We start from the raw sequence: 23,310 nt of genomic DNA on the forward strand, positions 1-23,310 counted from the left end.
TAAAAGCACTACATTTTTACTCCCACCTTTCATATTTTATGTGTAGGATATCATATTTTATACCTTTTAATTTTTGTATCCCTTAACCAATTTGTTGATATTATTAATTTTATTAATTTTGTTCTTTAACCATCATAGTAGCTTTATATGTAATTGACCTACTACCTTTACTGTGTATATTTTTTAACCAGTGAAATTTTTTCCTTTCACAATTTTCTTCTATTTATGGCCTTTTCTGATTAAAAATTTCTCTTCAACATTGCACATAAGGCCAGTTTAGTGGTGGTGAAATCCTTTAATTATGTTTGGGAAACTCTTTATGTCTCCTCAATTCTTATTTTTTTAAAAATTTTTTGTTTGTTTTATTTTTGAGAGAGACAGATCATGAGTGGAGGAGGGGCAGAGAGAGAGGGAGACACAGAATCTGAAACAGACTTCAGGCTCTGAGTGTCAGCATAGAGCCCAACACGGGGCCTGAACTCATGAATCATGATAGCATGACCTGAGCCCAAAGTTGTACGTGCAACTGACTGAGCCACCCAGGTATCCCTCTCCTCAATTCTTAATGATAATCTTGCTGAAAGAATATCCCTTCCCCCCCCCCTTAAATGTTTCTTTATTTGTTTTGAGAGAGAAAGAGAGACTAGGGGTAGGGCAGAGAGAGAGAATCCCAAGCAGACTGTACGGTCAGTGCAGAGCCTGATGAGGAGCTTGAATCACGAATCATGAGATCATGACCTGAGCCAAAATCAAGAGTCAGACGGTTAACCAGCTGAGCCACTCAAGCACCCCTGGGTAGAATATTCTTAGTTGTAGTTTCTTCCTTTCAGCACTTTGAATATATCATACCACTCCCTCTTGACCTGCAAATTTTCTGCTGAAAAATCAGCTGATAACTTATGGAGTTTTCTTTATATGTTTCTAGTTGCTTCTCTCTTGCCGCTTTTAAAATCCTCTCAACAATTTAAGATGTCAAAAACTAAAGATAAGTGTCATGGTGTGGATTTCTTGGGTTTATCTTATTTGGGGATTTCTTTGCCTTCTTAACCTAGATGTCTGTTTCCTTCCCCAGGTTAGGGAAGTTTTCAGTTACTATTTCTTCAAATAAGTTTTCTGCCCGTTTCTCTCTCTTGTTCTTCTTCTGGGATCCTTATGATGCAAATGTTTGTTCACTTGATATTGTCCAAGAGATCCCTTAACCTGTCCTCATTCTATTTTTATTTTTGTTGTTTAGCTTGGATGCTCTCCACTACCTTGTCCTCAAAATTAGTGATCCGTTCTTCTGCATCTGCTAATTTACTGCTGATTACCTCTATTATACTTTTCATTTAAGTCATTGTATCCTTTAATTCTGATTATTTTCATATTTTCTGTCAACTTGTTGAAGTTCTCACTAAGTTCATCCACTCTTCTCTCTTGTCCAGTGAGCATCTTGGTGCCCATTACTTTGAACTCTTCATCAGGTAGACTGGTTATCTCCATTTAGTTTTTTGCCTAGGGTTTTGTCTTGTGGTTTTGTTTGGTACACATTTCTGTCTTCTCATTTTTAACTTTTTGTTTTTTTCTTCTATGAATTAGGTGGAACAGTTACTTTTCCCAAACTTGAAGGAATGGGCTTGTGTATGGTTGTCCTCTGTGTAGACTATGTGCCTGGTGACTTTCGCTGACTGGCTAGAGCTGTGGCTAGCATGGGTGCAGATTCCAGGGCACTCTGAGCTAGGGCTGCCCTGGTGGGACAGCTGGAGCTGATGTGGGCATGGGCCAGTGTAGTCTCAGGGCTCTCTGCACAGAGGGTGCCCTGGCAGGACAGCAGAGAAGAGGCAGTGTAAGCTGGGGGTGCCTGGGGCTCTCCACAGAGAGGGCAGCCTGGCAGAGTAGCTAAACATAAGGCAGGGCGGAGTCTGAGGGTCCTGGGGCACATTGTGAAGACGGCATTCTGATAGGGTGTCTGAAGCTACTGCAGGCACGATCCAAGTGGCCCCAGAGTGCCATGGACCAGAGGTGCCCTAGTAAGTCATATGGAACTGAAGTGGTTCAGGTCTAGAGTATTCTGGGCTGCTCTGTACCCATGTCAGCTTTGCAAGACAGCTGCAGCTGTAGTGAGCACTGACCAGGTGTGTTCTGGCATGTGTTACACTGGGACAACCTTGGTGGTACAGCAGGGCTGGTGTGGGCTCGGGGCATGGGGCTCACTGAAGCATTAGGCCACCTAGAATGCCGTACCCTGCTTCCATCCACACTCTCAAGGTGGAGGGGAAATATAAACTGTGGCCACCATCCCCTCTGACCAGGACAAAGTTCCAGCAGTTCCCCTGCTATTTGACAGAGTTCTCGGCTGGTTCCTGTATATTCTAGTTGACCTTTTAATCCATGACTTTTTTTATGTGCCCCACAGCAGATGATCTGCTCACAGTATCCCTTCTCACTGCTGTTTGCAGTGTCAAGGGTGAGGATTCCCTTTGTTACTGAGTCTCTATTTCTCTCACTATTCTTTATGTGGTCTCTGTATCTTCAATTGTGCAGAAGCTGTTTAGTCAGCCCTCTGCTCTTCTTCAGGAGAAACTTCTCTATAAATAGGTGTAGATTTGGTGTGTCTGTGGAGGAGGTGAGTTCAGGGTCTTCTAACATCACCCCCTTGGAACAAAATCTCTTCTTTATGATTTTTCTGAATATTTTCTTTTCTCTAGCATATGTTATTGTAAGAATACAGTATACAATACATCTAACATACAAAATATGTGTTAATTGACCATTTATGTTATTGGTAAGGCTTCTAGTGAACAGTAGGCTATTAGCAGTTAGGCTTTGGAGGAGTCAGAAGTTATACGCGGATGTTTGACTGTGAAGGGTGATATCCCCAACTGCCATACTGTTCAAGGGCCACCTGTATATATTTTTAACTGTGTGGGGAGGGGTGAGCAATTGTTGAAGGTTCTTGGCCGTTTATAATTTTTCTAGTCTACTCTCCAACTTCTTTACTACTTATTTTATTCCCCAAGCTCTTTTTAAAAATTGGTTATGGCTAGTATCCAAAATCTATAAAGAGCTCACCAAACTCCACACCCGTAAAACAAATAATCCAGTGAAGAAATGGGCAGAAAACATGAATAGACACTTCTCTAAAGAAGACATCCAGATGGCCAACAGGCACATGAAAAGATGCTCACCGTCGCTCGTCAGGGAAATACAAATCAAAACCACACTCAGATATCACCTCACGCCAGTCAGAGTGGCCAAAATGAACAAATCAGGAGACTATAGATGCTGGAGAGGATGTGGAGAAACGGGAACCCTCTTGCACTGTTGGTGGGAATGCAAATTGGTGCAGCCACTCTGGAAAACAGTGTGGAGGTTCCTCAGAAAATTAAAAATAGACCTACCCTATGACCCAGCAGTAGCACTGCTAGGAATTTACCCAAGGGATACAGGAGTGCTGATGCATAGGGGTACTTGTACCCCAATGTTTATAGCAGCACTCTCAACAATAGCCAAATTATGGAAAGAGCCTAAATGTCCATCAACTGATGAATGGATAAAGAAATTGTGGTTTATATACACAATGGAGTACTACGTGGCAATGAGAAAGGATGAAATATGGCCCTTTGTAGCAACGTGGATGGAACTGGAGAGTGTGATGCTAAGTGAAATAAGCCATACAGAGAAAGACAGATACCATATGTTTTCACTCTTATGTGGATCCTGAGAAACTTAACAGAAACCCATGGGGGAGGGGAAGAAAAAAAAAAGAGGTTAGAGTGGGAGAGAGCCAAAGCATAAGAGATTCTTAAAAACTGAGAACAAACTGAGGGTTGATGGGGGGTGGGAGGGAGGAGAGGGTGGGTGATGGGTATTGAGGAGGGCACCTTTTGGGATGAGCACTGGGTGTTGTATGGAAACCAATCTGACAATAAATTTCATATATTGAAAAAAAAATTATACTTCAGTTAAAAAAAATAAAATTAAAAAAATTCTTTAATAACTTTATTATTTATACCCTATATAAACTTTAATATAAATAAAGGTTAATAAAGTTATAAAGTTTATTTATAAAGTTTAAATGAAGTTAATAATGTTATACTATCAAACTTCTATAGTAAGATATATTCATTTTATCACCTGAAACACACATTTTCTGCAACTTATTATTTACCTTTTTCAGAATGGTTATTATGCCTAAGTTTTGAGTTTTTATATAATTAACTTTTTTCTTTATGAATTATAGATTTTTTGTGATGTTTAGAAAGGAGTTTCTAAACTAAGATTATAAAAATCCATACCTGTGTTCTTGATACACTTCTTATAGTTTTTATTTTTTTAAGTTTATTTCTTTATTTTGAGGGGGGGAAGGGGCAGAGAGAGAGGAGGGAGAGAGAGAATCCCAAGCAGGCTCCGACAGCAGAGCTCTGACATGGGGCTGGAACCCACAAACCATGAGATCATGACCTGAGCTGAAATTGGCCTGCTTAACCAACTGAGCCACCCAGGTGCCCCATATAATACTTAACCTTTTTTTGTTGCTACTATAAAAATGATCTTCTCTTCCATTATGTTATTGAACTGGTTATTGTTTGAATATAGGAAACTTACTGATTTTTGACTACTGGTTTTATAAGTATAATAATTTCACTTGTGAAGATATCTGCAGCAATAAAACATTACCTTTGTAAGTCCAGGACTTCATTTACAAGATCTGTTCCAATACTACCAGGGCCAAGTACTATTCCAGTAGACATTCCAGGTACATTAATATAAGATGGTTTTGAGGATTCTAAATAATAACAAAAGGGAAAATCCAATTGAAGACTTCTAAAAAGTTATGTATAACTTTGGTTAATATTTTTATCTCAATTCAAATACATTTCCCATTTTCCTTTTTAAAAGAAACGGACTAGCTACATCCTAAAATATTAGAAATATTTATGCTTGCATTACAAACATAACTCATGATGGCTTAAGACGTGTATGAAGAATGACAGGAGTCAAATGTGTAGAACATCATTGAGGGTATAATCATGACCTGTAACCCTTGAGCACAGACAGTTCCTTCCCATTTTAATCTCCACACTGAAGCCAGAGTAATACTGCTTTATTTTTAATATTCCTTCATATTTCTGTTTTTATTTATATAAGTAATAGAATAAAATATTCCTGTGGTGAAAAACCAAGATAAGCAAAAACTCCCCATTAATACTTTTCATTAATTTGCTCAACAGATATGTATTGAGTGCCACAAACTACAAGGAACTATGCTAGCCACTAGATAGATAATGGATAAAATACCATTCCTACTCTCGAAGAACTCGATCTAGGGGCAGACCAGATGAACAAACAACTAATTGCAATAGAGTGTAAGAGTATAATGGAAGGGTAATCAAAGAATTGTAGAAATTCTAAAGAGGATAACTTTAGCCCTACAAGTCTTTGCAGTATTACCTTGAAATCTTTCCCTCTCCAAGACAGAAAAAGATGGACAATAACAACACTCCTAGTAATAAATCCCCATCATTTAAAACCAAGCTTACCTTCTGATAATTGAGAGCTGCAAGGAAGTAACGATGCTTCTCTAACCTCACTATGTCCCCTAGAATGAAGAAACACCATAGGTGATTTTTTTTTTAGGTGAAGGAAATTGTTAAATAAGCAGAGCTTCAATGTAGTGGCTTTATCAGTTCTTGACCTTTTTGTTTTATATATACTTATTGTTAATGTCACCACCAGAGATCAAAGTATTTATGTGCTAAGTACCAGGACATTTGCTAAATGTCTTATTACCCTATAAGGTACATTTTCTCAGTCACAAACTCTCAGTTTGTATACTAATGATAAGAAGGCAAGAATTATTGGAATGATAAACGGGATAGTGCTGGAATGCCAAGCTTTGGGGGCCTTTTAAAAACCTAAATATGGGGCGCCTGGGTGGCGCAGTCGGTTAAGCGTCCGACTTCAGCCAGGTCACGATCTCGCGGTCCGTGAGTTCGAGCCCCGCGTCGGGCTCTGGGCTGATGGCTCAGAACCTGGAGCCTGCTTCCGATTCTGTGTCTCCCTCTCTCTCTGCCCCTCCCCCATTCATGCTCTGTCTCTCTGTCCCAAAAATAAAAATAAACGTTGAAAAAAAAAAAATAAAATAAAAACCTAAATATAGTAGATCAGGAAACAGAATTGGGTTAATGTTACAGCAATTACAATGAAAAACTTACAGAAAAATAATCATACTTAAAATGGGCTATGCTATCCTATTAAGCAAAGCAGGGAAAGTTGTTCTTCCTTTAAGTTAGCTGACACAGACCTAGCCAGGGTTTGGCAAGCAGTGCTTAGGCTGGATTTGTTCTTATCCCTCGGCCAAATATTCCTACACAATCACATGTAATACCTCAGGCTTAGAAGATGTCTATAAAAATGATCCGTGGGACAAAACAATTTCTTACGATGATATATAGTTTAAAGCTACAACCACATCATTTATTGGAAGGTCATGACAAGGCCATGAAAGGTAGGAAGAAAGTACTTAAATGCATTTATTATCACATTTTATACCAAGCAAAAAGAAATGTATTCCAAAAGGGAAAACTTTCAGCCTAATTCTGAGAAGTAACGCCAGTCAACAGTGAATGAATTACAAAAAGTATGTACTGAAGTTATAAAGCCAGATGATCATGCAACTTTAATGGTTTAGCAAGACAAGAAAAGACATGACACTTATTTGAAATCAACATAAAGGTCTTAACAACATAAAAGTTACTTACAAAACTAAATTGTTGACAGACACAATATATTCCAGTTCTTTGGTCCAAGGATTTGTGAAACTAAACCACTGGCTTTTTAAAGTTACAAAAGAGCCATCTTTCTTTCTGAACTTGTATGAATCTGTAAAGATTTTCTCTTCACTCTGTAGAACTTAACAAGAAAGGATAATAATCAGCATAACGGTCTACTACATAAATCAATCCCTTGAGGGTTAATTCAAGTTTCAGATTTCACAGGAATGAAAAATGAGTTGAAGCTGTAATTAAAAAGTACCAAAAAATTACCCTACTCAATGCCTACCTGCTTTGTGCTTGTCAGTCAAATTACTATGGTCATCCTGATGAAAATATTCATAACAAGAAGTTCCCAAAAGTTCCTGAGGCAGGTATCCTAAAATTGCTGTTGCCCTGGTTTTAAAATCAAAAATAAACTTCAGATTGGTAAATTCATTCCCTTCCAGAGTACTGTAGGTCCACATACAGTCACAATAGTGGGAAAGTGACAGGGGATGAGTAAGCCATATGCATCACCGGGCCCCCCCTTTGGCTGCCCCAGACCCAGGCTAGAATGGACATCCCCCCCAGCCCAGGGTAGACTCTTTTTACCATTCACCAATAAAATTGTGGCCACAGACCATGCTCAGTTTCTGCACCACTGGCTCAGAAATATTCCAAGTTTATTTTTTGACTTGAACAAAATTCTGCACATATCCACATTCTTTTTTCATTTAAACTTATTTCCTGTTCTGAAGCCTTAAGTATCCCATTGAATGCTAATCATTATGGCAATAAATAAATGTTCACCTTTGGTCCACATAGACAAACTTCCCATTCATTGCAAACCGGGTTATAAATTCAGTTGGTTTCACTTTAATCTCTCCACTGTTCTGTGGTACAATATATGGATGTAACCTTCCAATGGCAACAAGGCAGGTAAAATTACTACTGTCTTTCTTACTGTCCTTTTCTTCTTCCATTCCAACAATATTTGGAGGCCAGCTTCTCAAGTAACCAGTGCAATGGATAGTACAGAATTTTCTATGATCTAATTCAAAAGTTAAAAAAAAAAAGAACATTTGTGTTATTATGAATAAACTCTTAAATTTCTTTGACATTTATAATAGTTATAATTGTGCTATAAAGTATTCTTGATGCTAAAATATGAAAGGGGAAAGGTATTACATTGAAAAGAAATCATCAATTACATTTAATAACCTTATTCTTAATGGGTTATTTTTCTCATCAACTAAATTATACATACTACAATAAAAAGTTAAAAGATTAATTTAGGTCTAAATAGGCCTGTAGCTAAGTATATTTCCAAGACAGTTTTTAAAAAGAAATTTTTAATGTTTATTTCTGAGACAGAGAGAGAGCATGAGTGGGGGAGGGGCAGAGAGAGAGGGAGACACAGAATCCGAAACAGGCTCCAGGCTCTGAGCTGTCAGCACAGAGCCCAACGTCGGGCTTGAACTCACAAACCGTAAGATCATGACCTGAGCTGAAGTCGGTCACTCAACTGACTGAGCCACCCAGGCGCCCCTCCAAGTCAGTTTTTTAAATAACAGCAATTCACATCTGTTACAAAAACTTAAACTTCAAGCTCCCTTGCTCTTAACCACAAAGGTACTATTTTTAGCTTACTAACTTTTTGGTATAATTCATATTCAAAAATTTATACAAGACAGCATACATTCTTAAATTTCTTATGTTAGCACTTACACTGATTAATAGATATCTATGGTTATAATAGATTATAAAAAATAGAGAACATTTGGAGAAATTCATAAAAGGTATAAAAATAAAATTTGATTTGATTTCACTTTTCAGAAAATTCTCAATTAACTCATAGGAAAAGACTTAACAGGCCCAATCAAAATAACAAAGAATTGGAGCTGTCAGCACAGAGCCTGACATTGGGCTCGAACCCATGAACCACGAGATCATGACCTGAGCCCAAAGTTGGACGCCTAACCAACTGAGACAGCCAGGTGACCCTTAAATATTTATTTTTGAGAGACAGAGAGTGAGCACGTGCATTTGTGCAGGGGAGGGGCAGAGAAAGAGAGGATGACAGATATTCTGAAGCAGCCTCTAAGCTGTCAGCACAGAGCCTGACGCAGGGCTCAAACTCATGGAACCATGAGATCATGAACTAAGCTGAAACCGGAGGCTTAACCAACTGAGCTACCCAGGTGCCCTTCAAATATCAGGAAATTCTTAAAACAATGAGATACAACACAGGCATAAAAGATAAGCAGTATACAGATTATGGCAACTCACACACAAAAAAACAACTTACAGGTTAAAAGGGATGGGAGGGGAAAGCCTGGTAAAAATTATTTAAAACAGTTGTTTGTGATAAGAGTTAGAAAAGACCAGAACACTCATTGTTTTAAATCAGCACTATTTGGTAAGACTGTTATTGCAACAAATCTTAAAAAAGAATTTTTTTTAACAGAAGATGATGTGGGCTCTCTTGTAAGACAGCACCTAACAGTAAGAGCAAAGACTTGGAGAACACTTCTTGTGCCATGCTGTTTTAAGTGCTTTAGATGTATAATTAATTTTAATAGCCCAGTGAGGTGTTCCTATATTAGCACCACTATCTCAGGAAACTGAGTTAATGCCAAAGTCACAGCAGAAAAGGGTGGAGCTGTGAGTGCTCTGTCTTAGAAGGTGTTCAAACATGAGTTGTCTGGGTGACGGTGGGGGAGGAATACAAAAAGGTGTTTCAGTCAGAGGCAATAGCCAGTGTAAACCCAGAGCAGAGAGTGTCAGATGTGGGTGAAGGCATGGTCTGTGATGGGGGCGTGGCTTGACAATAAAGCAGGGAACAGATAGATTTAGCTCTTGTAAACCATGTATAGGACATTGTACTCATCACCTATCAGACATCACCTCCTCCATGGTCCACAGATGCCTTAAATTATAAGTTGTCTCTTCTATTCTCAATCCAGATATTTCCTTTAATTCTTTTTTGTTTCAGGTGTACAACACAGTGATTCCACAAGTTTAAACATTATGCTATACTCACAAGTAGCTACCATCTGTCACCATACAATGCTCTTACAATATCATTGACTGTGTTCCTTATACTGTGCCTTTTATTCCCATGACTTATTTGTTCCATGACTGGAAGCCTGTATTTTCCACTCCCTTTCATTCATTTTGTCTGATAACCTCAACCCAACTTAAAAATGGGCAAAGGACCTAAATAGACGTTTTTCCAAAGAAGACCTAAAGATGGCCAACAGACACATGAAAAGATGCTCAGCATCACTAATCATCAGGGAAATGCAAATCCAAAGCACAATGAGATGCCACCTCACATCTGTCAGAATAGCTAGAATCAAAAACATAAGAAATAACAAGTGTTGGTGAGGATGTGGAGAAAAAGGAACCTTCATACACTGTTGGTGGGAATGCAAATTGGTACAGCCACTGTAGAAAACAGTATGTTTTTCAAAACCTTAAAAACAGAAGCACCATATGATCTAGTTAATTTCACTGCTTACCCAATGGAAAAAAAAATACTTATTTGAAAGGATATATGTGCCCCATGTTCACCGCAGCATTATTTACAATAGCCAAGATATGGAAGCAACCTAAGTATCCATCAATAGATGAATGGATAAGGAAGATGTGAACACACACACACACACACACACACACACACACACACACACACACACAATGGAATATTATGCAGCCAAACCACATCTTTATCACTTACTCCCTATTCTGCTTATTGGCACCATAATCAACCCAAGTAGTTAAATGACAAACCTGGGAATCCTACCAAGTTCTTTATAACATCCAAGATACCATAAAGGAATTATGGTAAGTGGTAAAAACAAGGTTTTTATTAATACTAAAACTAGATAGCAGTCAAAAGTAAAAAAAGCTTATATACACTGAGTCTGGCATTTCTGATGACACTAGCTTGCAAATTTACAAATGATACCGGCTAAAAATATTCTATTCAACTAAAAATGTAGGTTTAAAAAAGTGTCACATTCATACGGAATTTCATCACACAGGACCTCGCATTTTGCTTTGATTCTTCTCTAACAGGGTTGCCAACCAAATTTCCAACTTAATCTGTCTCACAATCCTCACTGTGAATATTTATTCACTGACACATTTTTAGTTGGGATTATGTAATTCCATCCACTGTAATCCATTCAATCAATTATCTAAGGTATTCTTTTAATCCCATAAAAAATCTCTTATTTCAAGAATTCTTTAGATTTTTACCTAAATATTGGGGTCATTGGCCCCAATCCTCATCAAACTATTTACATCAGCTCCAAAGGGTAGATTTAAGTATAGCCTACTCCATGATTTTTGAAGAGGGAGGAAATTTTATATTAACCCAAACACTGTCTTCGTTTACAGGACATCTTTTCAAAATCCTTTGTGAAAATTTTCTTCAGATTGAGGGCTAGGTCTCTCAGCTTGACATCTTGCTGTCTTGGGTTAAATTCTCACAGAAGCAGAGCCTGAGACAAGGATTCTGGTACAAGAAGCATATTTGAGAGGTGATCCCAGGAACACTGGTAGGGAAGTAGGATGAGACAGGGAAGAGGAGGAAGCTAATAAAGGACATGTTCTCTAGCAAGTTGCCACTTTGGAAAACCAAATGGGCGGGGGGGTATTTGGGAAATAAAAATGTAGAACAAGAGCCTCAGAACTAAGTAATCTGAAGGAGAAGAGAGCTAGGAAGTTTATCCATCAGCTCCCTTTAGGCATTGGATGAGGGATGCTCACAGGCAGCATTCATTCCCTAGCACTTGAGGTCTGCCCTTAACTAGTATAGGCAGAACTGTCTCTAAATAAGGGAGAAGGTCTAGTAGAGTCTAACAGAGGTTCGACATTGGAAACAAGGTGCCATGCCCTTGAAGTGGTAGGTGCTAAGAGGACAGGTCATGGTGTACTGACAGCATCTGCCACACTTGCACAAGGAGCCAATGGGATTCTGGGTGTACTCCTGCATGGTTATCTTATTAGGTTCAAGAAACACCCAAGATATTTGGAAGTAGCCATCCGTTCTGCATCAGCCCTTGACTTCACGAGCAGAGACACATGAATATTCCTAACTTACAAGCTTTTTCAAAGTATGAATCTGTAACATTTATGTTAGAATCAGGCAGAAATAATGTTTTTAATGTCAATCTGGCTTATTTTTTAAAAAGTTTTTATTATGGAAAATCTCAAACACACAAAATCAGAGAGAACATTACAATGAAACCTCACTAGAGTGTGTCAGAGCCAATCATGAGAAATGGCTTTTCCATAAATCTTAAGTTCAGTTTCAAAAATTAGCATAAAAAGGCTACTTCCTAGCGACTCTTTTAAATTAAATTTAAGTACAACTAGGGGCACCTGTGTGGCTCAGTTGGTTAAGCTTCTGACTCTTGATTTCGGTTCAGGTCATGATCTCATGGTTCATGGGGCTGCATCGGGCTCTGTACTAATAGCAAGAAGCCTGCTTGGGATTCTCTCCCCCCCCCCCCCCGCCCCTCCCCTGCTTGTGCTCTCTCTCTCTCAAAATAAATAAATAAACATTTTTTAAACTTTTAAGTGTAACTAAAACATGGAGGCAAGAGATCAGTGTTTGCCAGGGGTGGTGGCAGGGGGTAAGAGGAGATGAATAGGGCAGAACACAGTGGATTTCAGTGCAGTGAGACTACTCTGTATATATTTTTCTAAACCGTTTTTTAATGTTTATTTATTTTGAGGGAAAGAGAGAATGAGCGGGGGAGGGGTAGAGACAGAAGAAGAGAGAATCTTAAGCAGACTCCACGCTGTCAGTGCAGAGCCTGGCATGGGGCTCAAACTCACAAACCTGAGATCATGACCTGAGCCTAAACCAAGAGTCAGATGCTTAACCAACTGAGCCACCCAAGTGTCCCTACTCCGTATGATGTTATAATGACAGATACATGTCATTATATATTCATCTAAACCCACAGAATATACAATACCAAGAGTGAACCCCGGGGTAACTGTGGACTTTGGATGATTATGATGATGATGTGTCAGTGTAGGTTAATCCTTGGTAACAAATGTACTATTTTGGTGGGAAAGGTTGGTAATGGGGGAGGTGTGTGCATGTGTGGGGGTAGGACTACAAGGAAAATCTCTGTTCCTCCTTTTCTTTTTTTTTTAATATGAAATTTATTGTCAAATTGGTTTCCATACAACACCCAATGCTCATCCCAACAGGTGCCCTCCTCAATGCCCATCACCCACTTTCCCCTCCCTCCTACCCCCACCAACCCTCAGTTCATTCTCAGTTTTTAAGAGTCTCTTATGGTTTGGCTCTCTCCCTAACTTTTTTTTTCCTTCCCCTCCCCCAAGGTCTTCTGTTAAGTTTCTCAGGATCCACGTATGAGTGAAAACATATGGTATCTGTCTTTCTCTGCATGGCTTATTTCATTGGAACCCTCCAGTTCCATCCACATTGCTACAAAAGGCCATATTTCATTCTTTCTCATTGCCACGTAGTACTCTATTGTGTATATAAACCACAACTTCTTTACCCATTCATCAGTTGGTGGACATTTAGGCTCTTTCCATGATTTGGCTATTGTTGAAAGCGCTGCTATAAATATTGGGGTACAAGTGCCCCTATGCATCAGTACTCCTGTATCCCTTGGGTAAATTCCTAGTAGTGCTATTGCTGGGCCATAGGGCAGGTCTATTTTTAATTTTTTGAGGAACCTCCACACTGTTTTCCAGAGCGGCTGCACCAGTTTGCATTCCCACCAACAGTGCAAGAGGGTTCCCGTTTCTCCACATCCTCTCCAGCATCTATAGTCTCCTGATCTGTTCATTTTAGCCACTCTGACTGGCGTGGGGTGATATCTGAGTGTGGTTTTGATTTGTATTTCCCTGACGAGCGACGGTGAGCATCTTTTCATGTGCCTGTTGGCCATCCAGATGTCTTCTTTAGAGAAGTATCTATTCATGTTTTCTGCCCATTTGTTTATTTGGATTATTTGTTTTTCAGGTGTGGAGTTTGATGAGCTCTTTATAGATTTTGGATACTAGCCCTTTGTCCAATATGTCATTTGCAAATATCTTTTCCCATTCCATTGGTTGCCTTTTAGTTTTGTTGGTTGTTTCCTTTGCTGTGCAGAAGCTTTTTATCTTTGTGAGGTCCCAATAGTTCATTTTTGCCTTTAATTCCCTTGCCTTTGGGGACGTGTCAAGTAAGAAATTGCTGCAGCTGAGGTCTGAGAGGTTTTTCCCTGCTTTCTCCTCTAGGGTTTTGATGGTTTCCTGTCTCACATTCAGGTCCTTTATCCATTTTGAGTTTGTTTTTGTGAATGGTGTAAGAAAGTAGTCTAGTTTCATCCTTCTGCATGTCTAGTTCTCCCAGTACCATTTGTTAAAGAGACTTTTTCCCATTGGATATTCTTTCCTGCTTTGTCAAAGATTAGTTGGCCATACTTGGTCTCTATTCTATTCCATTGGTCTGTGTCTATTTTTGTGCCAATACCATGCTGTCTTGATGATTACAGCTTTGTAGTAGAGGCTAAAGTCCGGGATTGTGATACCTCCTGCTTTGGTCTTCTTCAATATTACTTTGGCTATTCGAGGTCTTTTGTGGTTCCATACAAATTTTAGGATTGTTCTAGCTTCACGAAGAATGCTGGTGCCATTTTGACTGGGATTGCATTGATTGTGTAGATTGCTTTGGGTAGTATTGACATTTTAACAATATTTATTCTTCCAATCCATGAGCATGGAATGTTTTTCCATTTCTTTGCATCTTCTTCTATTTCCTTCATAAGCTTTGTATAGTTTTCAGCATACAGCTCTTGTACATCTTTGGTTAGATTTATTCCTAGGTATTTTATGATTCAGGTGAAATTGTGAATGGGATCAGTTTCTTTGTCTTTCTGTTGCTTCATTATTAGTGTGTAAGAATGCAACTGATTTCTGTACATTAATTTTGTATCCTGTGACTTTGCTGAATTCATGTATCAGTTCTAGCAGACTTCTGTCCCTCCTTTTCAATTTCACTGTAAACCTAAAACTGCTCTAAAAATAGTCTTAATAATTTAAAAGCTTAAATGTAAGTGATGTGTCATGGTAAACACGAAGAAAAACACCTTTAGTATGAGCTTTCCTCATTAATAGGAAGTGATCTTAAAACATAATCCCATGGGCTAATTATTACAGGAAAGAACATTTAGAAGCAACTATAAAATATAAAAATATATTTTTTAATATTTTTATAAAATAAAATTGTATTTTTATTTGATTTTGTGTGTTTGTAAAATATAATTATTTCATTTGATACTCTCCTTGGCTAAGGTAGAATAGAAAATAATCTCATGTGTGGGAACCCACCCACACATGTAGCCAATCAAGGTTCAATTTTGCAGTTACCTTATCCTGACCCAGTTATCTGTCTATATGTCTGTCTACATTCAGTTGTCCTCAAACCAGGCACTGCAAGGAAAGGCCATACAATTGTTAACACATGGCCTTACTATTCCTTAGGCCAAATTAGCCGTATGCCTTTGGCACAGAGTTCTGGAATATTAAGTGAATATTTGGTTCAAGTGCTTGAGCAGATTAAAAAGTCTCTTTTGAAAAGATATTTGATTCTGACTGCAGGCATCTGTGTGTGGGCAGGAATACATTCCCACAACAAAAGCCAACCCCTTGCTGTGTGTCTGCTGCACACATCTAGAATGCATCTCTTTCATTAGTAACCTTTTGGCATCTAGGAAGCTGCTTTCGTAGGTATCATGGCATGGTGGGAAGAATACAGATTTTAAAGCCATGTTCATGATTCTGCCACTTTCTATGTGACTTTAGACAAATTACATAGCCTTTGAAGGCTTCAGTTTCCTCGTGTGCAAGATGAAGACGGTTTGCACAGGATTATTATTCAGATTAAATTAGGCATTTACTCAAAGTGGCATAGAGTTTTGTTTTTTTATTTAAAAAAAAATTTTAACGTTTTATTTATTTTTGAGACAGGGAGGGACAGAGCATGAACAGGGGAGGGTCAGAGAGAGGGAGACACAGAATCTGAAACAGGCTCCAGGCTCTGAGCTGTCAGCACAGAGCCCGACGCGGGGCTCGAACTCATGGACTGAGAGATAATGACCTGAGCCGAAGTTGGCCGCTTAACTGACTGAGCCACCCAGGCGCCCCATCAAAGTGGCATAGAGATTTTAAATAATTACTGATTTTCTTGCTGAAGAGGAGAATTTTATTTTGTCCTCCTTCTTTCGGAGCCACAAATAATGGCTCCCATTTATCAAGCATCTACTAGGAGCCAAGTGCAGCATCAGCCACATGTAATCCTAACTACTGTGAGGTGGTATTATTCTTACACCCACTGGATCAGTCTGCGAGGGCTGTGATAACAAAATACATAGACTGGGTAGCTTAAACAACAGAAATTTATTTTCTCACAGTTCTGGAGGCTAGAAGTCCAATACAAAAGTATTGGCAGGTTTGGCTCCCTGTGGCCTCTCTCTCTGGCTTGTAGATGGCTCACTTTTCTCACTGTCTCCATAGGGCCCCTTCTCTGTGTGTGTGCATCCCTGGTGTCTCTGCCCCTTCTTATGTGGAAACTGGCCAAACTGGATTAGGGGTCCACTCCATAACCTCATTTGACCTTAATTACCTCTTTAAAATCTCTCTCTCTAAATATATTCTTCAAATATTGAGGAATTTGCTTCCAGTTGCACAGGTGTTAAACAGCCCCTACTGAATTCAGACTTCAGGCCCCTTCTGCTCTGTCCGAAAGCCTGTCTACCAACATGGTTGTTGCCAGGCAGAGCCACTTCCTTTGACTCATCACAAAATTCAAATGTGAATTAGTTCTAATTTAGCAATTGAAATAGATACAGTTTTCCAGGAAGATTATCCAAATTTATTTAAAAAGAAAAAAAAAATCTTCCCTGTCTTTTTTATACGTTTCTAACTTATAATAAAATAATGCCATTTAGAAATCATGTAGGAAGATTAAAGTTTGATTATGACATTCTTTAAAAATGCTGCTTGGATTTTTTTTTTTTTTTAACCTATGGCTATATGTAGGTCTTTTTGCTTAAGATTTAGTATTTTTTTTTCAATATATGAAATTTATTGTCAGATTGGTTTCCATACAACACCAAGTGCTCATCCCAAAAGGTGCCCTCCTCAATACCCATCACCCACCCTTCCCTCCCTCCCACCCCCCATCAACCCTCAGTTTGCTCTCAGTTTTTAAGAGTCTCTTATGCTTTGGCTCTCTCCCACTCTAACCTCTTTTTTTTTTTTAATTTTCCTTCCCCTCCCCCATGGGTTTCTGTTAAGTTTCTCAGGATCCACATAAGAGTGAAAACATATGGTATCTGTCTTTCTCTGTATGGCTTATTTCACTTAGCATCACACTCTCCAGTTCCATCCACGTTGCTACAAAGGGCCATATTTCATCCTTTCTCATTGCCACGTAGTACTCCATTGTGTATATAAACCACAATTTCTTTATCCATTCATCAGTTGATGGACATTTAGGCTCTTTCCATAATTTGGCTATTGTTGAGAGTGCTGCTATAAACATTGGGGTACAAGTACCCCTATGCATCAGCACTCCTGTATCCCTTGGGTAAATTCCTAGCAGTGCTACTGCTGGGTCATAGGGTAGGTCTATTTTTAATTTTCTGAGGAACCTCCACACTGTTTTCCAGAGTGGCTGCACCAATTTGCATTCCCACCAACAGTGCAAGAGGGTTCCCGTTTCTCCACATCCTCTCCAGCATCTATAGTCTCCTGATTTGTTCATTTTGGCCACTCTGACTGGCGTGAGGTGATATCTGAGTGTGGTTTTGATTTGTATTTCCCTGACGAGCGACGGTGAGCATCTTTTCATGTGCCTGTTGGCCATCTGGATGTCTTCTTTAGAGAAGTGTCTATTCATGTTTCCTGCCCATTTCTTCACTGGATTATGTTTTATGGGTGTGGAGTTTGGTGAGCTCTTTATAGATTTTGGATACTAGCCCTTTGTCCGATATGTCATTTGCAAATATCTTTTCCCATTCCGTTGGTTGCCTTTTAGTTTTGTTGGTTGTTTCCTTTTCTGTGCAGAAGCTTTTTATCTTCATAAGGTCCAAGTAATTCATTTTTGTTTTTAATTCCCTTGCCTTTGGGGATGTGTCGAGTAAGAAATTGCTACGGCTGAAGTCAGAGAGGTCTTTTCCTGCTTTCTCCTCTAGGGTTTTGATGGTTTCCTGTTTCACATTCAGGTCCTTTATCCATTTTGAGTTTATTTTTGTGAATGGTGTGAGAAAGTGGTCTAGTTTCAGCCTTCTGCATGTTGCTGTCCAGTTCTCCCAGCACCATTTGTTAAAGAGACTTCTTTCCATTGGATGTTCTTTCCTGCTTTGTCAAAGATGAGTTGGCCATACGTTTGTGGGTCTAGTTCTGGGGTTTCTATTCTATTCCATTGGTCTATGTGTCTGTTTTTGTGCCAACACCATGCTGTCTTGATGATGACAGCTTTGTAGTAGAGGCTAAAGTCTGGGATTGTGATGCCTCTTGCTTTGGTCTTCTTCAAAATTACTTTGGCTATTCGGGGCCTTTTGTGGTTCCATATGAATTTTAGGATTGCTTGTTCTAGTTTCGAGAAGAATGCTGGTGCAATTTCGATTGGGATTGCACTGAATGTGTAGATAGCTTTGGGTAGTATTGACATTTTGACAATATTTATTCTTCTAATCCATGAGCAGGGAATGTCTTTCCATTTCTTTATATCTTCTTCAATTACCTTCATAAGCTTTCTATACTTTTCAGCATACAGATCTTTTACATCTTTGGTTAGATTTATTCCTAGGTATTTTATGCTTCTTGGTGCAATTGTGAATGGGATCAGTTTCTTTGTCTTTCTGTTGCTTCATTGTTAGTGTATAAGAATGCAACTGATTTCTGTACATTGATTTTGTATCCTGCAACTTTGCTAAATTCATGTATCAGTTCTAGCAGACTTTTGGTGGAGTCTATCGGATTTTCCATGTACAGTATCATGTCATCTGCAAAAAGTGAAAGCTTGACTTCATCTTTGCCAATTTTGATGCCTTTGATTTCCTTTTGCTGTCTGATTGCTGATGCTAGAACTTCCAACACTATGTTAAACAACAGCGGTGAGAGTGGGCATCCCTGTCGTGTTCCTGATCTCAGGGAAAAAGCTCTCAGTTTTTCCCCATTGAGGATGATATTAGCTGTGGGCTTTTCAGAAATGGCTTTTATGATGTTTAAGTATGTTCCTTCTATCCCGACTTTCTCGAGGGTTTTTATTAAGAAAGGTGCTGAATTTTGTCAAAGGCCTTTTCTGCATCGATTGACAGGATCATATGGTTCTTATCTTTTCTTTTATTAATGTGATGTATCGCACAAATTGATTTGCGAATGTTGAACCAGCCCTGCAGCCCAGGAATGAATCCCACTTGATCATGGTGAATAATTCTTTTTATATGCTGTTGAATTCGATTTGCTAGTATCTTATTGAGAATTTTTGCATCCATATTCATCAGGGAAGATTTAGTATTTTCAAATACTGTCATGGAACCATGCTTCACAATACTGTAACATACTATGCAGTCCATGGAGAGCATCTTACTTCCTTTTTGTGTGTTTGCAAAGGGTTAAGAGACTAGACACAGAAAGTGCCCTTTCTCTTGGCACTTACTTGGGTGCCCTTATCTAAGAAAAATCCTTCAAGAATGTATATATCCAGTTCTAGAATTCCACAAAGGCTAAAACAAAAAATCTAAGGTGGCATAGAATTTAGACATAGAATTTAGACAAGAGTCCTACCACCAACTTATGACTTGTAGTTCCATATTTCCAGCCAAATTTTAAAATGCCTATTCAATAAACACAGATTTTTTCAACAAGACCCAGATTCCTTTGGTTCCCACTGCAGAGCCTTTCCAGATTGACTTCTCATGAGAATTATGTTCAAATTCAGGTTGTTTCCTCTCTTACTTAGCCAGAGCTCCCATTACACAGCATCACAGACTAGGTGGCTTGAACAACAGATTTACTTCCTCACAACTCTGGAGGCTGGAATTTTGAGATCAGGATGACTGAATAGCTGAGTTCTGGTGAGGGTTCTTGTTCTGGCTTGTAGACTCCTACCACCTCACTATGTGAGACAGTAAACTCTCGGCTGTCTCTTCTTATATGGGCACTAATTACATCATGGTGGCCCCACTCTCATGACTGAAACTTCTTGGGGTCAAATCTTTTAAAATGTTTAGATTGCTTTTTGGGTGAAACAAAAACATTATAATGTAGATTAATTCACTGGATTCTTCATTGTTCTTGTGGATCTGAGAGGAATTATGTGGTCAATCAGGGAAAACAAAACAAAACAAAACCCAAGAAGATGGTCATTTAAGCTTTCAGTAGATGAGTGTCTACAACGTGTCAGACGTCATAGAAACATATGAAACTCTCATTCTAGTGTGAGATGCAAATACAAAAAATTATTGTGATACAGTGCAGCAAAGAGCTTAGGATTATTAATGGGTTACCTATCAAAAGTAGATACCTGGGACTTAACCCAACCAGAAAGGGAAGATTTCCTGGAAAGAAGTGTTGCCTGTGTTTTAATGGTTCTGGATCTACCACTAGGCTTGCATTCTCCATTCCTTCCAGTAGGGTGGCCTCATGTTGCTGCTGGTATTCTGTTTCAGAGATGGAAGGCTGGTAAACCTTCAGGGCCATTTGGGTAGGTGCCTGAGTTATAGGCTTTATAGGCTCAATCTTCTCTTCCATACTGGCACCTTCTCAATTTAGGAATAAACTTTTGCTATGGTGAAGCATGTTATCAAACTGCCCTCTTAAATCTTTCATGTTGCCACTGATCATGCTGTGGGGTCTGCCTTGTTAGGGGACGGATCCTTTGAAATGTTTCTTAAGGCTCTCCCAGCTGGTCTACATGTCTTGGCTCTCGTGTGGTGTTCACAAGAGATCCTAAGGCGGAGAGTATACTCAGGGTGTCTAATTTGGTACTTCATAATCTATTGCATAATGGCCACTTAGCTCCCACTGGACCTAATACAACACGGAAATGTTCTTCCTTACTAGCAGGTTAGGGGCCTATTAAAAATGCAGAGATGTTCCTAGAGGCACCCCCAAGGCTCGTCTGTTACTTATCTAATTGCTAAAGCAGTGGCCTTCAAACATTTTTTATTGTGCATGCTATGAAAAAAATTTTAAGCCCTTTCATGTGCATACACTTTATATATCTACTCTTATACCAATATATTATGTGTATTATAAAACACAAAAACTAAAATTAAAAATATGAGAGAAAAAAGATGAAAAACATTGTTTTAAGAACATTTTATTCATGGTAAAACTTTTGTTCTTGAAAAATTAGAATACATCTTAATGAAGCTACATAATTATGGCTTATTATTTTTTAAGACAATGTTTTAACACATTGTGAAAGAGTGATGTGAAGGTCTGGTTCTAAATCTAACTTCTTATTCTATTTTCCTTTTCTTCATAACACTTATTACCATCAAAAAAGTTTTTGTTTTGTTCATTACTTTGGCCCCAGCAAATGGAATAGTGTTTGGCCCATACTGTGTACTTAGTAAGTATTTCTTGAAAAACAATTCTTTTTTTAACACAATACCATATAATGGCATGTTACTTTGCATCCCTTCCCGGTCCCACATTCAGTGGCCTCATGTGGGTAAAAGAGTGACTACTTACACCACAGATATTGGCACAGCTACAGATCAGGGCTTTAGTTGTTTTCCCCTGATTGTCTAGACCTATGAAAATGGTGGAGAAATTAATAATGAAGATTAAACGTTAAAGCATGTTGTGCCTTTAGTTGTTATGTAGTAAATAGCACAAAAATTGAGTAAATAATCCTCTAATATTAAAAAACTATCATTTCAGCAAAGTCACTAATAATTTAAAAAATGAGTGATGTCCTGACATTTCTTTATGATTTCACTTTTACCTTATTACTGTAAAGGAAAGTATGTCAACCAACATTCATATCAGAACTGTGTGCAGAGAGCTGGTTGTTGAACAATGACCAGCACACCTGGTCCCTAGCCCATATGGGTCTCCAAAGTTGGCTTCAACTGCCTCCCTTCCTATCACTATCTCCTGCATCTAGGGCGTAGTCACACTGTTCTTTGCCAAGTGCCCCCAAATGCCAAGTGTCTCCTTTCTGTTAGGAATTTCTTCCCAGAGATTTTTGCATAGCTGGCTCCTTCTCATTATCCAGGTCTCAGATATCAAATGTCACCTAAGGAGACATTCTCTGAGTATTCTGAAGTAACTACCTCTTTCTAGTCCCTGTCCTCATTATTCCATATTATTGATCTCATTGTACTTTCCCCTACCTAAAATATTCGTTAATTTGCATGTTGACTGGCTGCCTCCTGTGTCTATAATACAATGTTCACTAGAGCAATGACTTGTCTGTTTTTAGTGTATCCTTTGCATTTGGTATGGTGCCTGGCACATAGTAGGTACTCAGTAATTATTGACTAAAATCTATTTAATTAGATACTACTATGTTTGGCAATGGTATCACACTTCTACTTTTTTTTTTTTTTTTTTAGAGTGAACATCAGTGGGGGTGAGGAATGTGGGGAGGGGAGAGAGACAGAGACAGAGACAGAGAGAATCTTAAGCAGGCTCCATGCTCAGCACAGAGCCTGATATGTGGCTCGATCCCACAACACTGGGATCATGGCCTGAGCTGAAATCAAGAGTTGGATGTTCAACTGAATGAGCTACCCAGAAGCCTCTCTACCACTTTTACTTAAGCATAGCAAATTTGCAGGGTTTTTTGTTTTTTTTTTAACTAAGATTATGACAGAAGCTATGAGAAAATGCAAGTGAGGAAGAATCTCCACCAACAAAATTTCAGCACCAATCTTGGACACTGCTGCCCAGGGCATCTGTTTTCCTCTACTTTCCTTGCTCTCTCCTCCTCTTCTGCTCCTAGATAATCTCTTACTTGAGAGAGGAGTCTAAAACAGTGGTTATCAGAAAGAATAGAAAAGTTGAGAATCAAACCTGTGAGGCTGCAAAGTTTAGAAGCACTGAGGGTGAAATCAAGTGTTACAGAAGTAAAAGTATGGTTAAATTGGGCACTAGCCATGCACCAATGCAAAGACATGACTAAAATACAAGTACTAAATTAGACCATTTGGAAATTCTTCTATTCCCAGAAGACAAATTTTTCTGAAAATCTTTTTTTTTTAATTGAAATATAGTTGACACATAATGTTACATTAGTTTTAGGTGTACAACATAGGGATTTGACAAGTCTATATGTTATGCTCTCCTCAAGTGCAATTAGCATACAGCACTATAACAATATTATTGACTGTATTCCCCATGCTGTACCTTGTATCCCCATGACTTACTCATTACTTAGCTGGAAGCCTGTTTCTCCCACTTCACTTCTCTTTGTCCATTCCTCCCCAACATCCATCTCTCCTCTGGCAACTATCAGCTTGTTCTTTGTATTTATGGGTCTGTTCTGGTTTTTGATTCCACATATAAG

General features: G+C 38.8%; 1 protein-coding gene and 1 long non-coding RNA gene across 7 annotated transcripts in view; one reads left to right on the plus strand and one right to left on the minus strand.

The window, feature by feature from the left end:
• Positions 1–23,310, plus strand: part of LOC147579251 (uncharacterized) — a 111,732-nt gene that overhangs the window by 57,727 nt on the left and 30,695 nt on the right. The gene's annotated exons all lie outside the window — the stretch shown is intronic.
• Positions 1–23,310, minus strand: part of BMAL2 (basic helix-loop-helix ARNT like 2) — a 123,315-nt gene that overhangs the window by 10,450 nt on the left and 89,555 nt on the right. For all 6 annotated transcript variants that reach the window (XM_086713782.1, XM_086713780.1, XM_086713779.1 and 3 more), the window contains 5 exons: positions 7,548–7,788; positions 7,045–7,151; positions 6,744–6,894; positions 5,523–5,581; positions 4,660–4,768 (listed from right to left, as the gene is read on the minus strand). In XM_086713782.1, the coding sequence (XP_086569908.1) occupies positions 4,660–4,768; positions 5,523–5,581; positions 6,744–6,894; positions 7,045–7,151; positions 7,548–7,788 (667 nt within the window). The remainder of the gene's footprint in view (positions 1–4,659; positions 4,769–5,522; positions 5,582–6,743; positions 6,895–7,044; positions 7,152–7,547; positions 7,789–23,310) is intronic.

Source organism: Puma concolor, chromosome B4, assembly GCF_028749965.1.
Source record: "Puma concolor isolate L17-30 chromosome B4, mPumCon1.1.hap2, whole genome shotgun sequence".
Classification (NCBI taxonomy): Eukaryota; Metazoa; Chordata; class Mammalia; order Carnivora; family Felidae; genus Puma; species Puma concolor.